This window comes from Pelodiscus sinensis, chromosome 4 (assembly GCF_049634645.1).
Source record: "Pelodiscus sinensis isolate JC-2024 chromosome 4, ASM4963464v1, whole genome shotgun sequence".
NCBI lineage: Eukaryota > Metazoa > Chordata > Testudines > Trionychidae > Pelodiscus > Pelodiscus sinensis.
This window is the reverse complement of record NC_134714.1, coordinates 41613031-41639390: the sequence shown is the minus strand read 5'-3', so window position 1 is coordinate 41639390 and position 26360 is coordinate 41613031. Positions and strand designations below refer to the sequence as shown.

The 26360-nt window shown below is 47.1% G+C and overlaps 1 protein-coding gene across 1 annotated transcript; it reads right to left on the bottom strand.

Annotated features, from left to right (window-relative positions):
- Nucleotides 1-7081: 7081 nt before the first annotated feature.
- ALKBH1 (alkB homolog 1, histone H2A dioxygenase) lies at nt 7082-26358 on the bottom strand. The gene is made up of 6 exons (XM_006115992.3): nt 26209-26358; nt 23057-23165; nt 17610-17772; nt 11854-11944; nt 9341-9534; nt 7082-8800 (listed from the first exon to the last, which is right to left on the bottom strand). Exons 1-6 carry the CDS (start codon nt 26356-26358, stop codon nt 8377-8379), a joined length of 1131 nt encoding a protein of 376 aa, XP_006116054.3. The 3' UTR covers nt 7082-8376.
- Between the last annotated feature and the right edge of the window lie 2 nt (nt 26359-26360).

The window sequence follows — 26360 nt, the reverse complement described above, 5'->3', positions numbered from 1 at the left end:
ATTTGTGTCATGAGCAGCTCTGGAAAGCTTGTATTGCTTTTAGAACAAAAGAACAGCCATACTGGGTCAGACCAACGGTCCATCCAGCACAGTATCCTGTCTCCCAATAGTGGCCAATACCAGATGCCCCAGAGGGAAGGAACAACACAGGTAATCTACATGTAATCTCTCTCCTGTCACCCATTTCCAGACAAACAGAGGCTAGGAACACCATTCCTACCTATCCTATCTAATAGATTTATGGAGGTTAGGTCCATCACTGGCTATCTAGCTCTTTTTTGAACCCTATTAAAGTCCTAGCCTTCACCACATCCTCTGGCAAGGAGTTCCAGAGGTTGACTATGCACTTTCTATCTACCTTCTTTAAGAAAGGCAGTTCAGGAAGGAATTTTAGGTTCTTTTTAAGTCCATTTAAACATTAGTATAATGGCTAGCTAGCACTGGTGAATGACATCTCTTAAGAGAAGCAATGTGTCTACTGGTTAGAGCATCACTGGGTGCTGGGGAGCTGAATTAAATTTGAAGTTGTGGACAGTGGTTCTTTGTGCCTCACTTCACCTGTGTCTCATTTTCCTCTATGTGTAGCAAAGGGATAATGATCCTGACTCACCTGTGTGACGTATTTCGAGATCCCTGTCTGAAAGGCATTGCAGAAAAAGCCTTATGACATGTTTGTGTAGCAGGTGTGAGAACTTCCTTGTGCTAGCCCATCAGCAGAGCTCAGCCCTGATCACAAGGAATCAGCTTGAGAATGGAGAGGGGAGCTCAGTCTCCATGGCTCATTCAACACAGGTCCCAGAATCTGCTGGAGATGGAATGTGAATACTCAATGGGAACAAGACTGAAGCCAATCTGTCATTTCACAGGTGGGAGATATTTACCAACAGCAACAAAAGAGAAGGTTAGAGTCAGGCTGAGGTGAAATGTTGGGCCAGCCAACCTTAGTGAAACTGCTTTGAGAAGGAAAATACAATTGGGAATGTCTCAGCATTTTCTGAGCCCGGTTTATTTGGAAGAAAAAGCTACTGCAGACATTAAATATTCCCTTCTCGCAAGTGGTGGAGGCAGCAGTTACTGTTTCCAATGCCTCTCTGTGCACAGGCCTTGGATTTCAAGGAGAATATCAAATCCGGCTCCCTGCCAACCCACAAGTACTTCCTTATCTCAGAGAGATAAGAATTTAGCCGATTAACCTTTTCAGAGTGGTGTGCGCACATTCAAATCCTCTTGGGGCAGGATGTACCTTTAAAATAGCAGGAACCAGGAAAGGGGGTGAGGAGGAAAACTTGCTTAAACTAAACCTACCCATGATGTTCCAGAAACTCACCTTCTCCCCCTGGGATCTCAGGAGCAATGCAATTCTGAGCAGATCACGTTAAAAGTGCAAAGGAAATTGTTTGGTTGGATTCATTATGGTTGTATAAAATTCTGATTGTTTTTTCCCTTAGTACTACAAAGAAAATCCTAGGCCCTGCCGCACCACATCAGATCAATGGTCCATCTAGTCGAGTGTTCTGTTTCTGGCAGTAGCCAGTACCAGATCTATCAGAGCAAAGTACAGGTCAACACCTATTGCAACCTTGAACCCTAAGCAGGCATACCCCACAGAGCTGTGATTCCCTTCCCTGTTGGACAGAAGTCAGAGGTGACACACTAAGGGGACAGGGAGGAAACGTGGAGTTATATGCTCCACTCCCAATTTTTTTTTTTGCTAAGGTTGGCTGGCCCTGCTTGGTCACATGGTGCCAAAAAGCTCCCTCCCTGCTACTGCCCCCAAAGCTAAACCAGTAGCCCTTTCTTGCAAGTTCCAGTTGTTTGCTACTGCTTCTCCATGATGACCTAACACCTGGGAGCTTCTGCTGAAACTAAGAGAGTGGACATGACTCAAGCTCAGGGTACGCAATAATTTTTGATGGCGGGGGGAGAGGGGAGACACTCCAAGAATTTGGATACTGGTCCAGGGCCACACTCTTCCATATTAATGGAAGAGGTGTGGGGTCTGGGAGAGAGTTTGGGTGAAGGAGGTGAAGAACAGGTTAGGAACTATTTAGAAAAGCTAAACGTACATAAATCCATGGGTCCGGACTTAGTGCACCCGAGGGTACTGAGGGAGTTGGCAAATGTCATTGAGGAGCCTTTGGCTAGTATCTTTGAAAAGTCATGGAGATCGAGAGAAATCCCGGGATGATTGGAAAAAGGCAAATGTAGTGCCCATCTTCAAAAAAGGGAAGAAGGATGATCCAGGGAACTATAGGCCGGTCAGTCTTACCTCGGTTCCTGGAAAAATCATGGAAGGGATCCTTAAGGAATCCATTTTGAGGCACTTGGATGAGAGGAAAGTGATTAGGAATAGTCAGCATGGATTCACAAAGGGAAAGTCATGCCTGACCAATCTGATTAGCTTCTATGATGAGGTAACTGGCTTGGTGGACATGGGGAAGTCATTGGATGTTATATACCTTGACTTTAGCAAGGCTTTTGATACGGTCTCCCACAATATTCTTGCCAGCAAGTTAAGGGAATGTGGATTGGATAAATGGACGGTAAGATGGATAGAAAGATGGCTAGAAGGCCGGGCCCAGCGGGTAGTGATCAATGGCTCGATGTCAGGATGGCAGTCGGTTTCTAGCGGAGTGCCCCAAGGTTCGGTTCTAGGACCGGTTTTGTTCAATATCTTTATTAATGATCTGGATGAGGGGATGGATTGCACCCTCAGCAAGTTTGCGGATGACACTAAGATGGGGGGGAGAGGTAGATACGCTTAAGGGCAGAGATAGGGTCCAGAGTGACTTAGACAAATTGGAGGATTGGGCCACAAGAAATCTGATGAGGTTCAACAAGGACAAGTGTAGAGTTCTGCACTTGGGACGGAAGAATCCCAAGCATAGTTACAAACTGGGGACCAACCAGCTAAGTAGTAGTACTGCAGAAAAGGACCTGGGGGTTACAGTGGATGAGAAGCTGGATATGAGTCAACAGTGTGCCCTTGTAGCTAAGAAGGCAAATGGCATATTAGGTTGCATTAAGAGGAGCATTGCCAGCAGATCCAGAGATGTCATTATTCCCCTTTATTCGGCTCTGATGGGGCCACATCTGGAGTATTGTGTCCAGTTCTGGGCCCCCCACTACAAAAAGGATGTGGATGCACTGGAGAGGGTCCAGCGGAGGGCAACCAAAATGATTAGGGGGCTGGAGCATATGACTTATGAGGAGAGGCTGAGGGAGTTGGGTCTGTTTAGTTTGGAGAAGCAAAGAGTGAGGGGGGATATGATAGCAGCCTTCAACTTCCTGAAGGGAGGTTCCAAAGAGGATGGAGAGAGGCTGTTCTCAGTAGTGACAGATGGCAGAACAAGGAGCAATGGTCTCAAGTTATGGTGGGAGAGGTCCAGGTTGGATATTAGGAAAAACTATTTCACTAGGAGGGTGGTGAAGCACTGGAATGGGTTACCTAGGGAAGTAGTGGAGTCTCCATCCCTAGAGGTGTTTAAGTCCCGGCTTGACAAGCCCTGGCCCTGGCCGGGTTGATTTACTTGGGATTGGCCCTGCCTGGAGCAGGGGGCTGGACTTGATGACCTTCTGGTGTCTCTTCCAGTTCTATGATAAGGGGATGGTTTGAGAACATGATCTTGGTAACTAATTGACCATTCATTATCAGTGGGAAATAGGTCAATAGAGTTACTATAGAGAACTTTCTGGGTGTCTGGCTGGTGAGTCTTGCCCACATGCTCAGGGTTTAGCTGATCGCCATATTTGGGGTCGGGAAGGAATTTTCCTCCAGGGTAGATTGGCAGAGACCCTGGAGGTTTTTTGCCTTCCTCTGTAGCATGGGGCACAGATCACAGCTGGAGGATTCTCTGCATCTTGGGGCCTTCAAAGTACTTGAAGGCTTCAATATCTGAGACATAGGTGAGAGGATTATTCTAAGAGGGGTGGGTGAGATTCTGTGGCCTGCACTGTGCAGGGGGTCAGACTAGATGATCATAATGGACCCTTCTGACCTTAAAGTCTATGAGTATGAGGCAGTTGTGACCTGGGCTAGGGGACTAGGATGCAGAGGTTTGGGTTGTGACCTGGGGCAGGGGATTGGGGTGCAGGATCTGGTTGCAGGAAGGGAGCACATGGTTTGGGTTATGTGGGGTAGGGAGCCAAAGGGTTGGGGTGCCAGAGGCAGGCTCTGGCTGGGAGACTTGCTTGACTCCCAGCCAGCAGCCTTCTCAAGCAGATACCCTGCCTGCCTCACACTGGCTGCAGGGAGCCATGAGGTTTTTGGCCTGAAGGGAGAGCACTTCACAAGCTGCCTGTTGACAACAGGTAGCTCCCATTGGCTGGAAACCAGCCAATGATTGGGGGCATGGACAGCAAATGAAACCTCTTTCCCCTCCCCAGGGCTCACAAAAGATATTCAAACAGAGACTCCCAACAACTGTTTTTCTCAGTAACATCCGGGGGCAGGCAGGGAGTCTTCCTGAGGCTCCCCACTGCATCTGGTCCACAGAGGGTATTTTGCTCAGGCTGATGTGTGTGTGGGCGGGGGAGGAAGAGGTGAACCTTTAAATTGTGTCCCTCACTCCCAGCACGCAACAGTTATCTCTGGCAGAAACTCCTAGCCCTACCATTTAATCACAGTACAGAAGCTCTGGGCTCTCCCCACAGGCTGGTAGGCAGAGAATGGGGAGAGAGTTGTGAGGTTCCACAAGCTGTACTTTAACTGTAAGATCCACATACAACTCACAAGCCATGGTTTGGTCACCCTGGCAAAATGCGTGGGCAGACAGCACTTTTTACTTACCAATGGCATAGAGTTGGCGCATGCCTGTCATCCTGTAACCTGCTCACAACAGTTAATATGCAGCATAGATGGACCCTCTAAGATTGATCCATCGTTCTGAATACCAGAGAATGCTTTTCTTCCCATGCTTTTCTTCCTGTTGTTACTTTATTCATGAACTTCTCCAGGGTTCATGAATACTTTAAGGCATTATGGAATAGCTGCCCATATTTTCCCATAATGCAGCAATAAATCTGGTTAGATAGTATAGTAGGGAGGGATGCACAATTTAGGTTATATTGCACAAGAGCTGCTGTGTGGACATAACCCTTTTTGTTGTACCCAAGTCAAATACAATTGTAGTGTGAATAGGCCTTAGTTCAGGACATTATCATTATTTGCTGCCCCTCACATATTAATATTTTATTGTGACTGACTTGCTGTTTCCAATTTCTGACATCTAGACAGAGGTAGGTTATGAATCTCTCGCTGACTGTATGGCCCAATGTGTAGCTAGTATAATTATAAATCTTTAGTCACTTAATGTCATCACAATCAGCACACACTGTAAATACAATTATAAGCTGTTACCCCTTCCAAACAAAACCAACACCTTTCTAGTTGGTCAATCCAAACACTTACTTTAATGACTTATGGGGTCCTCCCCATCTCTAGCAACCATCAGCATGCATGCATTTAGGTTGGACATTAGGAAAAACATCCTGTCAGGGTGTTAAACACTGGAATAAACAGCATAGGGAGATAGTGGAATCTCCATTACTGAAGATATTTAAGAGCAGGCTGAATAGAAATATATCAGGGAAATGGTGCTTGTTCCTGCCATGAGGGTAGGGGACTGTATTTGATGACCTCTTGAGGTCCCTTCCAGTTCTGGTATTCTATGATTTACTAAAACTACAGACATCTCAAGCTTTCTGCAGAAGCTGAAGTTCAACATGTCTTCCACTTTCTGAAGCTCAGAAAGACCGGATTGTAGCAATACAGGATCTAGTCATTGCCTGACCATTAGTTTCTAGAGAATTACAGAAATCAGAGATGCAAAAGGCCAACTTAACTCCCATCTTGTCCATCCTATGAAATGAACCAAAGCAAATTGGTTTACTGCAGTCTAACCCTTAGGGATTTGTCTACACTTAAAAGTAGCTGCAGTAATGCTTTAAACTGAAAGTGCGACCATGGCACAAATTCTGGGAGAGATTACTCAGCTCTCTTTATAAACCACCTCCATGAGGGGAATAGTTGGGAGTGCCGTAGCCTCTACACATTGGCACTTTACAGTGCTGTGACTTGGTGTGCTCAGCAGGTGTATTTTTCACACCCTTGAGTCAGAAAGTTACGGTGGTATAAAATGCCAGTGTAGACTTAGCCTAGTTTTCAACATTTGCTAAGTAGGTGGACTTTTGCTGCTGTCCTTAAAAACTTTTTGCGTTTAAACCTATGCTGTGGATGATTAAAAATAGAATGTCTCCCCGTCCATCCAGGGGGGACAAGGGTTATCATCTGCCTCTTAAACATGACATAGTCCCTTAAAAAGATCATTGGTAACATTTACCTTCTACTAGGAAAGAGCAGCTTTTAGACACTTTCCCAATTGCTAACAGGGATACTATGACTGGAATGCTCAAGACCTAAGCAAAGATCTGGAACAGTGCAGTTCAAAGCAAGTAGTGGATTCATTATGAGCTCTTAGACCTCAATAAACTCTAACTTAGGCCTTTATAGACGAGAGCAAGAATTTTGCCCTTTAGATTCTGCTAAATGTGCTCTCTGATTTTTTTGGGGGGGGGGTCTATTCATATGCCAGACTTTTAGTTTTGTGCAGCCACACTAAAGCATTTATTCATATCACCCTCTGTTCCTCCAAGATTATGTGTGAGAAAATGTTAAATACAGTAAGCTCCTTATTCATCCATTTGCAGGAGTGCACTGATATTATGTATTACTGTTGAGCAAGACATACAAAGATAGTCAGTTCCTGGTCTGAAAAGTTTGTTCTCCAATTAATAAATTGATCCAAAATAAACAAACAGATATCTTCCCCAATCAGAAGAGACAGAAAATCCATATTGGAGTTGAACTTCGCCAAAAAGCATTGAAGATGGCACCTCTCTCATACAGCTCCCCAAAAAAACCCACAAGCACCATATAAAACCAACTGGTCCTGCAGCTCTATGCAGGGTTCCTTTTTCACTGCTCATGGATGGCACAGTTAACACATCCAAGAGAACCCTGAATGAAACAACAGCATTAACAACAAAGAAAAATAACTAAATGGGAAGAAAGAAAAAAACCTTTCAAGAGAGATAGAGATCTTTAATTTAAAAACAGAGTAAGTGTATTCATGGGGAAAGAGTGACAAAATACCCTTGGGATACAGCGTTGCCCTCAAACAATTAAAATTGCATTAAAAAGCAGATAGGAAGGTCTGAGTCCTAAAGAAGATGGGCACAGAAGCTTGTGTTTTCCTTATTTTGTTTCAATACAATTACCTTTTGGGCAATAGCGATAGTCACTGATTAATTTCTTTTTTAGGTACTTCATTTACAAATTCATTGTTTCTGCTTGTAAGCCATTTTCCTCATGCTGCTCCTTAAAGGAGCCATCAGGAACAGCAGAGACCACATTCTGCAGACAACCAGAGGGACAGATTCTGACAGAATGGGGTCTGCAGGTCACACACAGAGGGGTCATAGGGAAGAGACCTGAACAGAAATCAGTATGTATCCAGGGAAGTCTGGCCCTCATTATTGTGCTTTAAAACCGGAAGTATTTCAAAGAGCTCAGTCCTACTTATGAGATGAGCGTCTGCTGTAAGGTCAGGACTCCAGGTGACACAACAAGCCTTCTGCAAAGCATGTTTAGGGCACACTCTGGTTTCTGAGAGCTGCAGATGTGGCCCCATATTAAAATCACTGAGCACAGATGCTCATTCAAACTTGGGCATGATCAGTAGTGCACTTCAATTGGGCTTTGTAAATCCAATAATTTACTTTAACATAAAACAACCCTAACCTTCCCTTTGCTAGAACCTTCTATCTAAAACTCAAATGGTATGTCTACACCACATTCCTCTTTCGAAAGGTTTTCAAAAGAAAACTTTCTTTCGTAATAACCACATCTAAACAGCGTTTCTTTTTTCGAAATAGTGCCCAGACGTGATTATGCAAATGAAACACGGGAAATTCAAATCCACGCTTCATTTGCATTCTTCTCTCGAAAGAGGAATGCAGTGTAGACATACCCAAAGTGCTTTAGCAAGCTTTAATGAATAGTGTGTCAAAATCTCTGTGATGGGGTATTTTTGCAGATGGGGAAACTAAGGTACAGAAAAAACATTATTTGCCCATCATCCCACAGCAATTTCATGACAGAGCTGGAAACAGAAGTGAGTCCCAGCCCTGTGTTCTGGTCACACAAACATCCTTCCTCCCCTCACCATTTAGCAATAAAGATCACAACCATTCTGCTGCAGTCCACAACTCCCTCCCGCATTGGATGGGGTGCCATGTGGTCATCTGAGCAACATGCCCAATCTAGGAAGTTACCAGTACAGTCCAAGCCAATGGCCCAAGTGTGGTCTCCAGATCTCAGCTGTCTGTATTCAGCCTGTGCCACTTGACTTCATCCTCCTCCTGGTGGTAACAGTTTTCAGAGGTTGCATCCCATTGTCTCTCTTCCTTGAGCTCATCTAAAAAGCTCTGACCCGCAGCCAGCACCTGCCTGATGGTCACATTAATGCGAGAAGTCTGCAAATACTTGGTGCAGATCTGCCAGTCTTCTTCAGAGCAGTGCTCAATAACCGAGCAGTCAGAAAGGTCTGAAGGAAACGCTTGCTCCAGGCAAAAGGGCAAAGTTGTCCCCTCTGGGTTGGGAAGGACCCGTGGAACAGCATGGTACAGCAGACGGCTGAAGCCAGACATTACCATGATGTCCCCACTGTGCATGAACATGGCTGTCGGGGCTTCATCACGCTTCAGGCCCCCTAGCAAAAATATGGAGGACTGTCCAAAACTAGGAAATATGAAAGGTTGTGGGATTGTAGGAGAAGGAAAGAAGAGAGAAAACACAGAAGGGAAGCCCAGTTAGTGAAAGAATAATTATGTGCAGAAACAGGTGTATTTTAATCAGCTAAATTCCTCCTTATAAGCCAGATGGGCCCTTTGTTACAACTTTATGTTTAGTGCACATAAAACAGACCAAACATGCTCTGGTTTAGGTTGGGCAGGAGCTCTGCTGATGGATTTCATTCCTGCCCTTCAGCATTCCTCTGCCATTCATCTATTCCAAGATCTGCTGATTGCTCCTCAATCTTGAGGAGCAGCACCCACTGTAGTTCAAATCTTGTGACATTTTCATGCACAGCTCTGCTTATGCACCTCACTCCTGACCTATGGCATCCCTACTCTTCCAATTTCTAGAAGTGAAAAGTTACAAACATACAATTTGCCACTGAGTTTCACTGGTCTCCTGTAACTTTAAGCTGGTATACAGAAAGATGCATTCAACAGAATCTGGATGGATGTGTTGGCCACGAGCCTTCCCTTGGCTCACCTGAATGATAAGAGAGGCTGGGAATGGTCCAGCTCAGACTCATCCACATGAATTCCCAGTGAAGAATCAAAGTGATAGTAGTTCAGGATCCCTGCCTCAGCTTGAAAGTTCTGGAACCCACAGGCAGCAGCCACTTGCTTTGCCAAAAATGCTAGGTCGGAGGGGAAAGGAGTGCAGTGATCGGCTGAGTACTTCTGGAAAAGGGAGAGCACACAGAAAAGAAATGCTTCGGAAAAGCAGAACTCAAGAGCAGTAAAACCAATTTTAAAAAACATTCAGTGAAAACTCAGAGGTTTATTTTATAGCTTATTCCATGCTAGTGCCAGGTTGACAGTTGGAGAGTGGTCACACATGGGCAGCAGCAGGGGAAATTTTCCTCACACCCTGCTCTGGATGAATACCCTTTAAGGAAATGAAATACAGGCAGTCCCCGAGTTACGCGGATCCGACTTATGTCGGATCCGCAGTTACAAATGGGGCTTTTCTCGCCCCGGAAGACGGGAGTGGCGGGACGCCCAGATGCGCCGCGGTCCGCCGCCCCCGTCCTCCGGGGCGAGAAAAGCTGCTCCCTGTCTCCCTGGTCTGCAGGGAGACGGGGAGCGAAGCCTTGGAGCACGCCCACAGCAGGACAGCCCGGGCGCGCTAGAGCTGTCCCCCTGTGGGCGTGCTCCGCGGCTTTGCTCCCCGTCTCCCGACCAGCAGACCAGGGAGATGGGGAGCAAAGCCTCAGAGCACGCCCACAGTGTGACAGCCGCGGCGTGCCTGGACTGTCCCGCTGCCCGCGTGCTCTGCGGCTTTGCTCCGCGTCTCCCAGGTCAGCAGACCAGGGAGACGGAGCAAAGCCGTGGAGGACTTGGGCGGTCCCGCCACCCCCGTCTCCCTGGTCTGCTGGGGGGCGGAGGGGTGCAGCTAGTGCCCCCCCAGCAGACCAGGCTTTTCTTCCCTACCCCTGGGGTAGAGCAGCTGGGGGCTGCCGGGTTGGTCCCACAGCGCCGCTCCGGACCAACCCGGCAGCACCCCAGCTGCTCTGCCCCAGGAGTCCTGATTCAGCCGCTGCTGGTCAGTTTCAGCAGCAGCTGACTTGGGGACGCCTGGGTTTCTTAAGTTGAATCTGTATGTAAGTCAGAACTGGCGTCCAGATTCAGCCGCGGTTGAAACTGATCAGTTTCAGCAGCGGCTGACGCCAGTTCCGACTTACATACAGATTCAACTTAAGAACAAACCTACAGTCCCTATCTTGTACGTAACCCGGGGACTGCCTGTAAACTAAGGCTCAGTGGCCCATTCAATTCTGTGTCTTTGCTGAGACTGCCACTAGATCTGCATGATAATTAGTGTCATATGACATTGTGGTTTGGATAGTAGAACTGAGATCACTAGGCACTACACTCAGACCCTCAACATTTCACATGGTCCAGCTCAGCTGTCAGAAAGGACCTACTTAGTCATAACTTCAGGTTGCCAACTTAGAGCTGAAAGACGCAGTGTATCCCATCACCAAAGTCCTGAGCCAACTAGTTCTGATTATTTTTGTTCAAAGAGAAGACAAGCAAACAAAAACTGCAACCCCACCACTTCCACTTTTCCCTTCCCCACTGAATAGCTCCAACTGGGGAGACCGAGAGCAGCTGCATTTTCATTAAGATTGTTCAGTAATAGGTTCACTCGGTACTGATAAGACTGCAGGTAATTTGGCTAAGTGTATCTGTTGCACGCTGATAGACTGTGCTCTTTCTCTGCTCTGCATTCCTCTCCCAGCCACCCTCAGATTGAGAGTCTGATTAGAAAAGCCATTTTTGTCTCGGAGATCTTCAGTAGCAGCATGATTCCTGCTGGCTTATGAGGCCTTGTTGTAGCTTCAGGCTTGAAGTTTACAGCTACCCCAGCAACAGTCTCTTCCTGCCATATTCCCAACCCTCAAACAGGCAACAGATTTAGGGCAAATCTACACTAGAAACTATGGCTTGTCTCATGAAGATGCTCTATGTTGACGAGAGAGAGCTCTTCTATTGGCATAATGCTGGTGTGGATAGTGCTTAGGTTACTGCAACTTTTGTCACTTGCAATGTAAGTTCTATCAACTTATGCTGTAGTGTACACCTACCCTCAAAAGTAGCCCACTTTCACAAGCCCACGATCAAGAGATAAGCTCCACTCTTACGTCCAATTACCAAGTTACAGTATTTCAAAAGGCCACCTAGTTTCAGTGAAGAGGAGATGCTTTGAACAGAGGCTCAGGCCAGACATGCCCCACTGCACACCTCCCAAAGGAAATGACACATGGCCCCACCCATCTCTCATTAAACCCCCAACACAAACATAGGATTTCAACTCCCATGAAGTCAAGCCTTGGCTTAAGACCCTCCTTTCAGACAAGAGCCTTGTGGGCCATATGGATTTCTTTGCCATTGCATTATGGAATGTCCTTTTCTCCTCCCTTTCTGGCAAAACTGCACCCTTCATTCAGAGCAAGCAGGAAAAAAAAAGACAAAAGGGTGATTCCCCTCAAATACCTTAGTATTCCAGTTATAATGGTAACCTAAGGTCACCCAACGTAGCTTCTCCAGTAAACTTCTAGGCTCCCTTTTACTGGAACCTTTGTTCCTGAAAGACAAAATTTAGAAAGACAATAGAATGGACATTAGATTATTTCCTTGACTTCTCTGCCCCTGCTACATATAGAAATGGGAGACAGTCACCTATACAGTAGCACATTAAACACCTCATAGTCGATCTTTTATTTACAATATACAAGTCTTTTTGTTGGTGAGTCTGCTCTGAAATTTCAATTTATGCCATTTATTCAAAATTTAGGGTCCTGGTACAAACTGCCCTCATTGTACTTTCAATATAGGAACTACAGAGTTTATCACTGTAGGAAGAGATTTAGAAGATAGAGCAAAATTTAAATATGTAGAGTTTGGCTAAACCACAGCACATGTGGGGAGGGAACATCACAGCCTATGAACATCTGAAAAGGAGAAAGAATTATTTGGGCAACACAAGGAGTATAACTAATTATTTAGGGCAACACAGGAAATACTTAGACTCAACTAGAGGACAGTGAGATGAATTAGGTTGTGTAACAGTTACCAAAGAGGATACTCCTAAGAAAGACTACCAAGTCACAGTGGCACCCCAGTTCTGGGCTTTTCGATGGCACTGTTGACTAGATTTTAACAAGCAACTTTTATTCTAAATTGAACACAGAAATATAAAAAGCCAAGACTTCAGAAATAAAAAGCCTGGAATCCTTCATTTACCCTTGAATAAGCTACAGCATGGATAGCAGCAAGACAAGTTTCCATTACAGCACTCTGACAATGTGCCTTAAGAGGGCTCAGCTCTTGGGGCAAAAGGGGAATTGCATTACAATAAAACATTTCTAGATGGCAGTGCCTTCCTCCTACTGAACCCCAGGACAAGACAGAAAGCAATTTCCTGACGCAGTTCTGAAGACATGAGGAGAAAGCATTTTGCCTTCTTAATTGGGCTAGAGTGGCTCTCCATCTCTTCAATACAGCAGGGCCACTTTTGTTCCCTTGATAAAACGTTAAGCACGTCTTCTAGAAGGGAGAGAGAATGGGCAGGTTTGTGCACAAGACAGAACACAAAAGCAAGCTGGTTACAGGAAGCATCTCATGGTTATGGAGCCCTTAGAATCAAAACAAGATTAGAAGGGTAAGACACAAGACTAGAAGGCTCAAAAGGTTCAAGGAATGGGCCGTGGAGCCTTTCATCTATACAACACCCATTGCCAGATTGGAATTGTGAGGTGGGCTGCCTGGCAGGCTCAGAGAGTTTGCTAAGAGGCTATTCACCTCTAGAGCACTGCCTCCATTCTAAGAGTTAGAGCAGGGGTTGGCAACCTGAGGCATGCAAGACAATTTTCTGTGGCACATGGGGCAGGAGCTCAGCCCCTCCCCCCGCCACACAGCAGGGAGCCTGTGCTGCAGCTCCAGCCTCAGCCATGCAGCTGCATGCTGGAGCACCAGCTCCGACTTCCTGCCGGAGAAGGATGGAGGCACGTTCCTGGAGCTGTCCTTGCCTGGCCTGGGCGTGCAGCTCCCAGAAGCTAAGGGTTTAACACCTCCCCTCTTGCACTACAGGCTTTGCCTCCTGCTTTGGGAGGGCGTAGGGGCAGGACAGATTGGGGATGGGCAGTCAATCACACGTGAGTGCTGGGGCCTGGGCTGCGCCGCACTACTCCCCCGTGAGGTGAGGAGGCCCTTCCCCTGAGCCCTGCTGGAGCTGCAGGTGAGGGGCGAGCCCTGGGCAAAGGGCTGGGCCAGGCAGGGAAGTAACTGTCACCTCCCTGGCTCCTCCCCACCCTAGTGTTGTTCCTGGGGGCTGCAAGTCCTAGAGCTGCTGCACTGCTGGTGAGTGCACTAAGGGGAACAGGGAGATGGGGGTTGGAGGGGAGGATGTGAGAGGGCAGGGGCTGCGATGTGTGGGGATGCGGCAATGCAAGAAATAGAAAGGGGACAGCTCAGTGGTTTGAGCATTGGCCTGCTAAACCCAGGGTTGTGAGTTCAAACCTAGAGAAGGCCATTTAGGGATCTGGGGCCAAAAAAAAAATCTGTTAGGGATGGTACTTGGTCCTGCTGTGATGGCAGGGGACGGGACGGGACTGAACTGGACGACCTTTCAAAGTCCCTTCCAGTTTAAAAAAAAAAAAAAAAAAAATTTCCTTTGCAGAAGCTGCACTTTCCTTTACTCCCGGCTCTTTTGCCTTCTTCCCTCCCCTCCCCCCCACATCACAGCACAATCCTCCTTGCACCTTATCATTGTGTGTGAATGAGAATTTCCACCCGTTTGCACAATAATCAAACAGCCACAAGGGTTTTGATGTGCAGCTATTTGGCTACATTCACATCCTCTCACCTTTTCTGCATTACTCCTCCAACACCCTCCTGCCCCCAAACTCCCACTTATACCCGCACCCTCTTGTGCCACCAAACTCCCTTCTAGACCCTGCCCTCCCCCATCCCTATCCCACACACTTAACCTCTCATTTTGTCCCCATCTCAGAGCCGAAGCGAGATCCCAAAATTCACTAAGCCTGGAACCTCAGAAAAGTAAATGTGACCTAAGGGAAGGTCCCTTGGAGCTGGAGTGCCAGAGGAGTGAGGTGTGTCAGTTGGGGGCCACATCCAGGAGGGCTGGGGGGTTTTGGAAGAGTTTTTTTGCTTCCCACTTGTGTGGTCTCAGAGGGTATATCTAGACTACACCTCTCTGTCAACAGAGAGATGTAGATTAGGCACGTCAAAATTGCTAACAAAGCAGGGATTTAAATATCCCGTGCTTCATTAGCATAAACATGGCTGCCACTTTTTTCCCCAAAACTGAGCTTTCAAAAAAAAAAAAAAAAACCAGCAGTCTAGACACGGATCTGTTGAAAATAAACCCCTTTTCGACAGACCCTGTAAACCTCATTTTATGAGGAATGCAGAATTTGTCAAAAAAGGGTTTATTTTCAACAGATCCACATCTAGACTGCCGTTTTTTTCCCCAAAAAAGCTCCATTTCAAAAAAAAGCTGTGGCCATGTTTATGCTAATGAAGCACGGGATATTTAAATCCTGCTTTGTTAGCAATTTTGACGTGCCTAATCTACATCTCTGTTGACAGAGAGGTATAGTCTAATTGTACCCCAACTGATTTTTCTGTGGGTCAGTAGCCCTGGCCCAAAAAAAGTTCCATATCTCTGCCATAAAGAAAGAAAACAATACAAAAGGTTTTAATGAACATAGATTAACATTTTACTTTATTTAAAACAAAGTTTGATAAACTAATGAAAAAGTTAAAACGCTTAATCTGTTTAATAATTTAAATGGAACCATTCTCCCTGTCTGCAGCACTAGCAAAATAGTTTGGGCGTAATTAGCAGTGAGTTTCCATTAGCAACTGGTGGTTTGTGGAAAGGTTTGCACTGAGCCAGAGATGGTCCACGGGGTGCGCGGTGGAGAGAGTGGCATGGCACTTATAAATCTTGGCAGGCCACTTTGGAAAGGTTGTTAACCCGTGGGTTAGAGCATCAGTTCTCAAACAACTGAGTTGGGACCCCACGGTGGGTTGCAACCCCATTTTAATGGGGTCACCAGGGCTGGCTTAGACATACTGGGGCATGACCAAAACTGAGGTCCCGCTAGATTGTTAAATTTCAATTAATCAGCTGATCAAGCAGTCGATGTACTCAATTAGTTGATAAGGGCAGCGCTCACTATCCCGCTGTGCCTCTGCCTTTGAAACGTACAAGAGCTTATGCAGGATCCTAACGTTGGCGCCTCTCCCTCTGAAACGTACAAGAGCAGCCAGCGGCTCTTGTACATTTCAAAGGAAGAGACGCAGCAGAGAACGCGTGCAGGGTCCTGACTGCTGGACGCCTAGACTTATCAGGTAGTTGACTGGTTGCTTCTATCCCTAGGCCCCACCATCCAGTGCCAAAGATGAAGCCTACTGGCTTCAGCCCCAGGTGCTGTGGCTCAGATTACAGATCCAATGCCTGGAGCTGAAGCTTTTGGACTCTGTGTCTCCCTCCCTTCCCCAGGCACCAGGGTTCAGGCTTCAGTATCTCTCCTGGGGCTGTACAGTTATTCTTCTTGTCAAAAGAGGGTTACAATGCAATGGAATTTGAGAACCTCTCATCTAGAGAGACTTGGATTCACTGTAGTACAGCCCCTGAGCTCTAGAGTGAGAATGGAGAGAAGATGGTTACCCTACCTACACTCCTGTCATCATTCTAATGGATTCATAGCAGACTGAAACTGGAAGATCCTGCTCCCTAGGCTGGAAGAATGAGGCTTAGCAAAGGTGCACGCGCACGCGCACACGCACACACCAAACAGCGCAAAGATCTTTAAGATGTTCAAGTCCATAATACTGTATGAAACTCTTCTTTGTGCACAATACAGGCAGTCCCCGGGTTACGTACAAGATAGGGACTGTAGGTTTGTTCTTAAGTTGAATCTGTAAGTCAGTCGGAACTGGCGTCCAGATTCAGCCGCTGCTGAAACTGATCAGTTTCAACAGTGGCTGAATCTGGATGCCAGTTCCGACTGACTTACAGATTCAACTTAAGAACCCCAGGCATCCCCAAGTCAGCTGCTGCTGAAACTGATCACCGGCTGAGTCCAGGAAGCCCGGGGCAGGAGCTTCCTGTAGTCAGCCACTGGTCATTTTCAGCAGCTGCTGACTTGGGGACACCTGGGGCAGAGCAGCTGGGGTGCTGCTGGGTTGGTCCAGTGGCGCCCAGAGCGGCGCTACGGGACCAACCGGCAGCGCCCCAGCTGCTGTACCACAGGCGTCCGGAGCAAAGCCACGGAGCACGGGGGCAGCGGGACAGCCCAGACGCGCCGTGGCTATCCTGCTGCCCTCGGGCTCCGTGGCTTTGCTCTGCTTTGCTCCCCGTCCCCCTGGTCTGCAGACCAGGGGGAGGGGGAGCAGAGCAGAGCAGAGCAGAGCAGAGCAGAGCAGAGCAGAGCAGAGCAGAGCAGAGCAGCGGAACGCGCGGCCAGCTGACAGCCCAGAGGTGTCTGGGCTGTCAGCTGGTCGCGCGTTCCGCCGCTCTGCTCCCCCTCCCCCTGGTCTGTAGACCAGGGGGAGGGGGAGCAGAGCAGAGCAGAGCGGCGGAACGCGCGGCCAGCTGACAGCCCAGAGGTGTCTGGGCTGTCAGCTGGTCGCGCGTTCCGCCGCTCTGCTCCCCCTCCCCCTGGTCTGTAGACCAGGGGGAGGGGGAGCAGAGCGGAGCACACGGCCAGCTGACAGCCCAGACGCGTCTGGGCTGTCAGCTGGCCGGGCGTTCCGCCGCTTTGCTTCCTCTCCCTGGTCTGCTGGAGACCAGGGAGAGGAAGTGCCCTGTTCGTAACTGCGGATCCGACATAAGTCGGATCCGCGTAACTCGGGGACTGCCTGTATTCTGCCAATGTCACCCTCTGAAAATGTATTAGACTCAGACTTCAAGGCCAAAATGGACAATAATGGCTATCTAGTCTGACCTCTTGCACATTGCAGGCCACGGAACCTTGCCCACCCACTCCTATAATAGACCCCTAATCTCTGGCTTGAGTTACTGAAGTTGTTCGAATCATGATTTTAACACTTTACATTACTCAGAATCCACTATTTACTCTAGTTTAAACCTGTGTATTATCTATGTCCCACGCTGCACACGATGCCATTCTAATCTGGCAGGAAATTTCACTAGGCAGGTGCCAAACCCATCTGGTTTTATTTGGTAATCTAAGGTTATTCTAACAGTCATGACTCACCTGAGGCGCTCCTGGCTCTGCCCCCACAAATCAATGGTCTCCTCAGCACCCATATGCATATCCAGATTGCACACATTGGGCTTTTGGGGGTATACCTTCAGACACTGCTTTGCCCAGTGGCGCTGACAGCCCGGAAGAAAGGGGTTTGGGATGAAAATAAAGCCTGGCCATGCAATCAAAAAGAAAAAAGAAAGAGTATGGTTAAGTGTCCATCCATTTTTTTAAATCCTTAGCATTGGAGGGACACTGAGAAATTCTTATGTGCTCCAATACTGACTCTATGCAAGGGCAGGTGAAGTCTGTTGCCGAAATGCCAGACAAACAAATCCCATACCCAATAGGCTTATTCTGCCCAAAGTAAAGGATTGTAGACACTAAGGCTTCTGGGAGAAAGATTCAGCAGTAGAGACTGACAGGCATTAACTTTGGTGTGAGGAAAAAGGTTACAGGAGAACAGGGTGCACAAAAATCGATTGAAAGCTGGGTCCCCATGAGCACTGGCTCCCGCCCTCGTCTGCATTGCTGTCTCTGATACAGAGGCAGCTGTGCGATCGGGGGAGGGCAGCCCTACATGCCATGCTCCCCCACGCTGCTGTCTCCCAGAGAGTTACAACATTAACAAAAATAAGCACATTTTAACCTCCCTGTAGCCTAGCCCTTATTTTCTATTGAACCCCTCTTCAGACAGTCGAAGGCTGATATCAAATCTCCCCCACCCCACTCTTCTCTTCTGCAAACTAACTAGGTCCAGTTCCCTTGGTTTCTCCTCATAAGTCATGTGCTCCAGCCCCCTGATCATTTTTGTTGCCTTCCACTGGATTCTCCCCAGTTTGTCCACATCCTTCCTGTAATGGGAGGCCCAAAACTGTATGCAATAATCCAGATGTGACCTCACCAGCAAACAGAAGGGAACAATCACTTCCCTTAATCTACTGGCAATGCTCACACTAATGCAACCCAATTTGCCATTAGCCTTCTTGGCAACAAGAGCAGACTATTGACTCATATCCAGCTTCTTGCCCATTGTAATCCCCAGGTCCTTTTCTGCAGAACTGTCACTCAGCCAGTTGATCTCCAGCCTGTAGCAGTGCATGGGATTCGTCTATCCTAAGTGCAGGACTTTGCACTTGTTGAATCTCATCAGATTTCCTTTTGGCCCAATCCCCCAATTTGTCTAGGTCACTCTGGATCTTTTCCCTACCCTCTAGTGTTTCTATCTCTCCCCACAGCTTAGTGTCATCTGTGAACTTGCTGAGAGTGCAATCCATCCCACCATCCAAATCATTTATGAAGACGTTGAACAACACCAGACTCCAAAGCACTCCACTTGATACTGGCTGCTATCTACACATCAAGCCATTGTTGATCACTACCCATTGAGTCTAACGATCTAGCCAGCTTTCCACCCACATTATATTCCATTTATTCAAGCCATACTTCTTTAACTTGCTGGCAAGAATACTGTGGGAGACCATACCAAAAGCTTTGCTAAATCACAGAACACTACAACTGGAAGGGACCTCAAGAGGTTATCGAGTCCAATCCAGTCCCCTGCCCTCATGGCAGGACCAAGCACCATTTAGACCATCCCTGAGAGATGCCTATCTAACGTGCTCTTAAATATCTCCAGTGATGGAGATTCCACGACTCTTCCCTAGGCAATTTATTCCAGTGTTTAACCACCCTGACAGTTAGGAAGTTTTTCCTAATGTCCAACCTAACCTCCTTTGCTGCAGTTTAAGCCCATTGCTTCTTGTCCTATCCTCAGAAGCTAAGAACAATTTGTCTCCCTCCTCGTGACACCCTTTTAGATACTTGAAAACTGCTATCAAGTCCCCTCTCAGTCTTCTCCTTTCCAAATTAAGAAGCTTGATTATTTCAGTCTTCTCTCATAGCTCATATTCTCTAGACCTTTAATCATTCTTGATGCTCTTCTCTGGACCTTCTCTAATTTCTCCACATCTTTCTTGAAATGTGGTGCCCAGAACTAGACACAATACTCCAACTGAGGCCTAAAGCCAAGGTGTATCACATCCACTGCGTTTGCCATATCGACAGTCAGTTATCTCATTATAGAAGACAATTAGGTGGTCAGGCATGTCCTGCCCTTTGCGAATCCATGTTAACTGTTCCTAATCACTTTCTTCTCCTCCAAGTGTTATTCCTTTAAGATCTGCTCCATGATTTTTCCAGGGACTGAGGTGAAGCTGAGTCATCTGTAGTTCTCCAGATTCTCCTCCTCCTGTTTTTTTTTTTTTTTTTTTTTAAAGATGGGCACTACATTCACCTTTTTCCAGTCGTTCAGGGCCTTTCCTGATCATCACCACGAGTTTTCAAAGATAATGGCCAACGGCTCTGCAATCACATCAACCAACTCTCTCATTATTCTCAAGTGCATTAGAGCCAATACTATGGACTTGTGCATGTCTAGCTTTTCTAAATAGTCCTTAACTAGGGATGTTAGTTATTAGGGATGTAAGCAACTAGCGATGCGACTAGTCACTTCCCCCTCCTTGCTGCCTCTATCAGAGAGAGGCAGCAAGGGGGGGGAAGCAAGAGCTGGTGCTGGGTGAAGCCGGCTTAAAAGTGGGAGGTAGGGGGAGGTAGAGGCACAGCAGGAAATGGCATAGAGGGGACTGAAGTAGTCTCTGCTCACGCTGCTTCTGCTGTGAGTCTGTTTTTTAAATGTACAAGAGCCCCACTGGGGACTCAGCTGGCAGCGTGGGGAAGGAGGAGGTGGGTCCGTGAGAGCCGATACGTGTGAGGAGTTGGCTTGAAAGCTGGCTCTCTGTGCATACTGACTCCAGCCTCCTCCCCTCACCCTCTGCACTACTGCTTTTCTATCAGAGACAGGAGCCAACGGGTGAGGGCACCAGCTCCCGCTCCCTCTCTCGCAGCTTCTGCTACAGAGGCTGATACAGAGATAGCGGGGTGGAGGAATGCATTTAGTTGACAAGATTACCTGACAAGCCTTAGCTTAACCTGTTCTTTTGCTACTGAGGGCTGCTCATCTCTTGGCCACACTGTGCTGCCTAGTGCAACAGTCTGGGAGCTGACTTGGTCAGTGAAGACTGAGGCAAAAATAAGCATGGGGTGCTTCAATTTTTTCCACTCCATCTACCACACAATGGGGAAAGGCAATCTAGTAAGGGCACCTTCTTCTTGCTGCTGACACCTTCTTCTTGCTGCTGCTTCTTGTTAACACTCTTCTTACAGTAACATCAGCCTGTTCTCACAATGGAGACACAATGTGAATGGATGTAGTGTCTGGGACTCTTGGGTCATATCTAGGGATGTGAACGACTAGTTGACTATCCGATAAGCAAATGCTTATCAGATAGTCAACACAGTAGTCGACCAGTCGTCCCCCGCCACCCCTTGCTGCCTCTATCAGAAAGAGGAAGCAAGAAGATGTGGGGAAGAGGCAGGGATGCTTCAAAGTAGCAGCACCGCATGGAGCCCGGTGCCAGACTCTGGGCTCCATGCGGCACTGCCACTTTGAAATGCCACGTGCAATTCCCAGCTGGCGCTGGGCTGCATCTGGAGTTTCAAAGTGGCAGCACAGCATGGAGCCCAGGCTCAGCTGACCACAGGCTCGATGTGGCACTGCCACTTTGAAACAGCATGGGGAACACGGCACAGATCCCCACTGGCCCCATGCTCCCCACAACGCTATCGCCTTTCAAGTGTAGCAACATCCCTGGGGTTGTTGCATCGACTATTTGATTAGCCAATGAATCTAAATTTAACATCCCATGTCATATCCCCAACTATGCCCTGTGAAACTACAGGCCAGTCACTTCACTTCAGTTTACCCAGAGTACAATAAGGCTAGTGCTGATTTTATAGGTACATTACAGCATTTTGTTAAACCTGTCACTTTGAGACACCCAGGTGAAAGATGCTAGGGAAGGATACAATATTTATATTTTGGGCCCAAGGTCCATACTGCGTATCTCTTAATCAATTTGTATTTAATTTTAATAAAGTTTTCTGTGTCAAACAAAAAGAGACACAACTGAATGTAATATTCACAAGACCCCATGAGATGACTGGGGTTCGTCCTACTAATATTAAATTTCTAGTAGATTGTTCCAAGAACCATCTGGCTTGGATATCTCAATTTCAAAATGACTGCCTGGCTTCAAATCAAATAAGTTAGTAAAGCTGCAATTCTAGTTTTCAAGAAATAGCCACCTATAGTTACATTCAAATGGTGTCTTATAAAGCTCATGTCACAGGTGACACACATCTAAGAGAAATAGCCGAAGAAAACTTTTATTATTAGGCTCTGCAGTCTATTAGTCTCTATTGAATTCCTGGAAAAGTCTGTCTCCCTAATCCTCCCCAATAGCTTCAAATGGATATGGAATTCCTTTTCTCTTACTCTGCTCAACTGTTGTCAATTGTTTGCTGTCCATGATTAAACATTAGCAACACTTGATGACTGCATTTCAGTGACGGGTGAAGTTATTCCTGGAGCATTTGAAATTTGAGACAGAAAGCACTAGGGAAATGTAAGAATCATCACAGGCTATGTCACGGGACTCCCATTCTCAAGATGGAAGGTGGGGTTGGTACAGCTCAAAAAAATCCAGCAACCTCAGTTTACTCTTCTGTTTCTCCGTTCATGTGTATCTACCCTCAAAACCCCAAATTAGTTCCACTTCCTCCTATTAGCGATGTCAGAAAGCGGGTAATAGAATAGTCGACTAACTGCATGAATTCTTAGAGCCAATTCTTAGAGCCAGGCCCGGTCTCACCACAGATAGAGGCTGCTCTGGCAGCAGCCCCTGTCTGCAGGGAGCTTGGACTCCCCATGGACAGGGACTACTGCCAGAGCAGCTTCTGACTGTGGCCAGTCTGGGTTGCTGTGGACAGGGGCTCCTGCAGCAAAGCAGCCTCTGCTCATGGTGGGCCCAGGCTCACTGTGAACAGAGGCTACTCCGCAGCCCACGGAGCAGCCCATCTCTTGCAAGTCTGGGCCCACTGCAGGCAGGGGCTGCTGCCACCAAGTAGCCTTCCCTGTCCCCCTCTGCTGTGCTGTTGCTTCCCTCAGAGGCAGCAGCATGGGGTGGGAGGCAGATGGCATTGTGGAGCTGGTGCTGGAGGAATTGGCTTTAAGCTGGCTCCCCGCAACTGATTCCTGCTTCCCCCGCCCTTTGCTGCCTTTGATACAGAGGAAGAAGAGGGGGGTGGGAAACACGAGTAGTCGACTAGATTAACCGATAAGTCTAGGCTTATCAGTTAATCGACTAGTTGACTACTTGTTCACATCCCCACCTCCTACATGCGGACTACAACTTATATCATTCATGGACAAACCCATATAAATTCCTCACCAAGGGCAAGTTAAGAGTATAGGGCAGGGAAAACAAAAGAGGGAGACAAATAAAGCAGAGGTGGCAAGGCCACATTTTGTCTTGCTTGAAGTCAGACGCAGTTACCTGGGTAGCCATCCAGGCCATAGGCTTTCCACTGGCTAACTGGCTGCAGTCCTGCTCTGTAGGCATCTTGATCGCTCACTGAAGAAATGCTTAGTTCAGAGCTTACTACCTGGCAGAAGAGAAGCAGAAGTCAGACAACTGAGCAGTGTAAAGATTTGACACCTCTCCACATACAGACAGATGAAGTTTATCTGATGAATATTCAGCTAAGTTAAAATAGGAGCATGGGAATCCTTCCTGCTATGTGTAAGTCAGGAAGGCCTTCTATTGCATTACACATGACTATGCTGTAGTGCAGGGCTACTGAACTTTGGGGCCACAATGGTAAGTTGCAGCCCTTGGCACGTGCTCTAAGTGTGGTTGCATATACATGCAAATAGCTTCTTTTACACAATGTTCCCTCTCTGGGGTCTAGAAACGCTGACATCCTGTATCCCTCTGTTCCAGCCAGCCCGTCCACTTGCATCTTTCAATGCTCACCCTGCCCGGGAGACACCTCGCTGTTGTGGAGCGTATTCCTAGTCGAGGCCATGTTCAAAGGATCCCACCCACAGCCTGTGTGCTGAGCCCCGCGTAAACCCAAACAGCACTGTGAGCTGCAAACAAACGGGCTGTAGGTCTCATGTGGCCCACACGTTGAGTAGCCCTGCTGTAGTGTATCAGTGTCTTTGGAATCTAGTGGTAGTGATGCTACCAGGGAACCAGTCCCTTGGTGAACTAGCAGAAGCATAAGTCAAATTGTTAAACTGAGCGGCATGAGTGCAAGACAAATCAAACAAAAGGGAAACCCCTCCTTAAAGGAGTAGGGGTAGCAAATTAGAATGACATGTGGCCAGAAAGAACACTTGTGTTCACTTATTCATAGACTACTACCTCATGCTGGTAGAGACATGAGCTCCACTAGATAGTAATGCACAGCATTTATAGAACACTTCCCACCATCAATACACTTCCCACCTTCAGAACATTTTCCAAATATTTGGCACTCATCACAATGTCTTTGGATGTAGGTGAATATTGCCTGTTTTCCACGCAAGGGGAAACTAAGAGATGTGAAATGACTTGACCAAGGTTACACAGTCAGAACCAGAACTGGTAGTAGAGAAATGTGTGGTCTGAGCTCAGGATCAGTTCTTTTTCTTGTATCAGAATTAACAGCTACAAAGTTAAGTGTAGTTAGCACTTCATTTGGATTGTTTCACTAATCATGTTATCTCTCAGTTCAATTGACTCTACAATTAATGCAGTATAAATGCTTAGGTAGAGCGTCTGTCTCTTTGCTCACTCTCTCTATTTACAATCTTCTGAAAAAAAGGACAAATCTCTCTCTACCTGCAAGATAGATGAACATTTTGTTTTAGCGACATCTTAAATTATATGGAAAACAGTATAATTGTTTTCAGCTAGAGTTGAAAACAGCCCTGAATTCAGAGTTGTATTTGGCTCAGCTACAGCTGAGTGATATTTATCAGGTGATGCTAAATCCTTGGCATCTAAGAATTTCCTGCACCTAACCATTTTTACTCATTTGCTCATCACTCAACAAATGAGTTTTGTTACTGCAAACCACGAATGTCATCAGCTCAGACTCCTGTCTGTGGAACGTGCATGAGAAGATTCTTTCCTCAGACATAACCATCAAACTTCCCTGCTTCTGCCTCTAAAGGCTACTACTGCACTAGCTCTGCCCTTTATTCAGAATAAAGGAAACTGTTCCTGTGACTAAATCCTACATACACCGAATCAGGTAAATAAGCCTCAAATTAAAACAGCCTGCAGACATCTCACTACACCAGAGAACTCATCTATTTGAAGAAGTTTATTGGCAATGTTGGGACCAGGAAAACAAGGCCTGGTCAACGTTATGCTAAGGAAAGTTAGCAAAGGCTAATTACGGAGGCCTCTGGGTATTTTTGACCAGAAGCAGAAATGTGGTTCAAACAGAGGCGCACCCTCCATGCTGGCTTAGGTTATAAAGGTAAAATGAGTGATAAATTATATATTTGTACCTACTGTAAGTAGAATGGCTTGCTTTGGGAACTGGTCAGTAACTCCCTGTTTTTGTTCCTCTTTGCTAATCTTACCTCCCTATTTTTGCCCTTTGTTTGTACCCGACTCCTTTGTCCCCTTGTTCCTGGTACCTGCCTTTTGTGATTGATAAGAAAGTTACTGATGCATTATGAAGCGCTTTTGGCCACAATGTATATAGTTGGCTAAGATATGCATAGATATTAAAAGTTTCTAGAAAGGGGGGTAAGTGGCTTGGGTGAAGAGCTTATGACACGATGGAACTGTCTTTATAAGCCTACCTGTTACTAAAATCGGGGCTGGTTCTCTTGGGAGACGGGCCGCTCTCTATTGTTGTGTGCACTCATCAATAAAGAGCTTGTGATTGAACTTTCCTGGTGTTGCCTGTCTCTTTGCGGTCAGACAACGAACCGAGCTGTCTGGGTTAGAGTCCCTGACAGCAATCAAAAGGAATAATATCTGGGCCAGTCTGTCTGGCCTTTAGCACTCCTCATTGAAGAAAAACCCCACGTGTTTTAGCTGGGGTAGGAAATATATCCACCCCACTGATGGTAGGAACAGAACAGAGCTATAGAAATGGAGCAGATACCTGTGATGCTTTCAATAGTTAAGTGCTTAGAATTTCCCAAAGGGCTGCAGCCCTAGAAGACACATAGCGTGTGGATATAAGGGAGCCTCGGGCCTCCAACCCAAAAGGAAAAGATGTTGTTCGAGCCTTTGTGCAACACTGAACAGATAAGTGTGCGCCAAGGTGCTGTGTTATCGGTAGCTTCTCGTTGCAATAAGCATTATTACAAATCTTCTCAATGTTAAGGGCGCAGAAAACCGAAAAGCGGCCGAAGCAAACGAAATGCAGGGCTGTCATCGTGCCCCTTATTCCCCTCGGCGGCATCATTTAATGTCGGGAGAAATTGCTATTCCGCAACAGCCTTTCGGAGGGCAGCATCTGTCACAAAGAAATGCAGCGGCAGAAAGCGCAGAGCCCCTGCGGGTGACAGGCCCATTCGAACCTGAACTGCGACGAGCGAGGGAGGAAGGGACTGGAGCGGCTCAAGAAAGGGCCGCGAGAGCGGCGGCCGCTGCCCAGGAACTGACCCCGCGTTGCCCCTCCCCTCCGCGGTTACCTGGTCCCCCGGGGAGGAGAAATCAATCACTCCCGGCAAGTCGGGCCCGCCCCGCAGGTCCCGCCGCCGATAGAAGCGGAAGAGGCGGCGGAAAGCGTCTTCTCCCCCCTCCCGCGCCAGGGCAGCAGCAGCCGCCGCCATCTTGGCCATAG

What these genes read in the sequence shown, in the direction of transcription:
- ALKBH1 (XM_006115992.3), bottom strand. Translation starts at nt 26,358, where the DNA reads ATGGCCAAGATGGCGGCGGCTGCTGCTGCCCTGGCGCGGGAGGGGGGA. An exon ending in TCTCCTCCCCGGGGGACCAG is followed by an intron (nt 23,166 to 26,208) that starts GTAACCGCGGAG and finishes CTCTTCTGCCAG; the next exon opens with GTAGTAAGCTCTGAACTAAG. An exon ending in CAGAGCCAGGAGCGCCTCAG is followed by an intron (nt 11,945 to 17,609) that starts GTGAGTCATGAC and finishes TTTGTCTTTCAG; the next exon opens with GAACAAAGGTTCCAGTAAAA.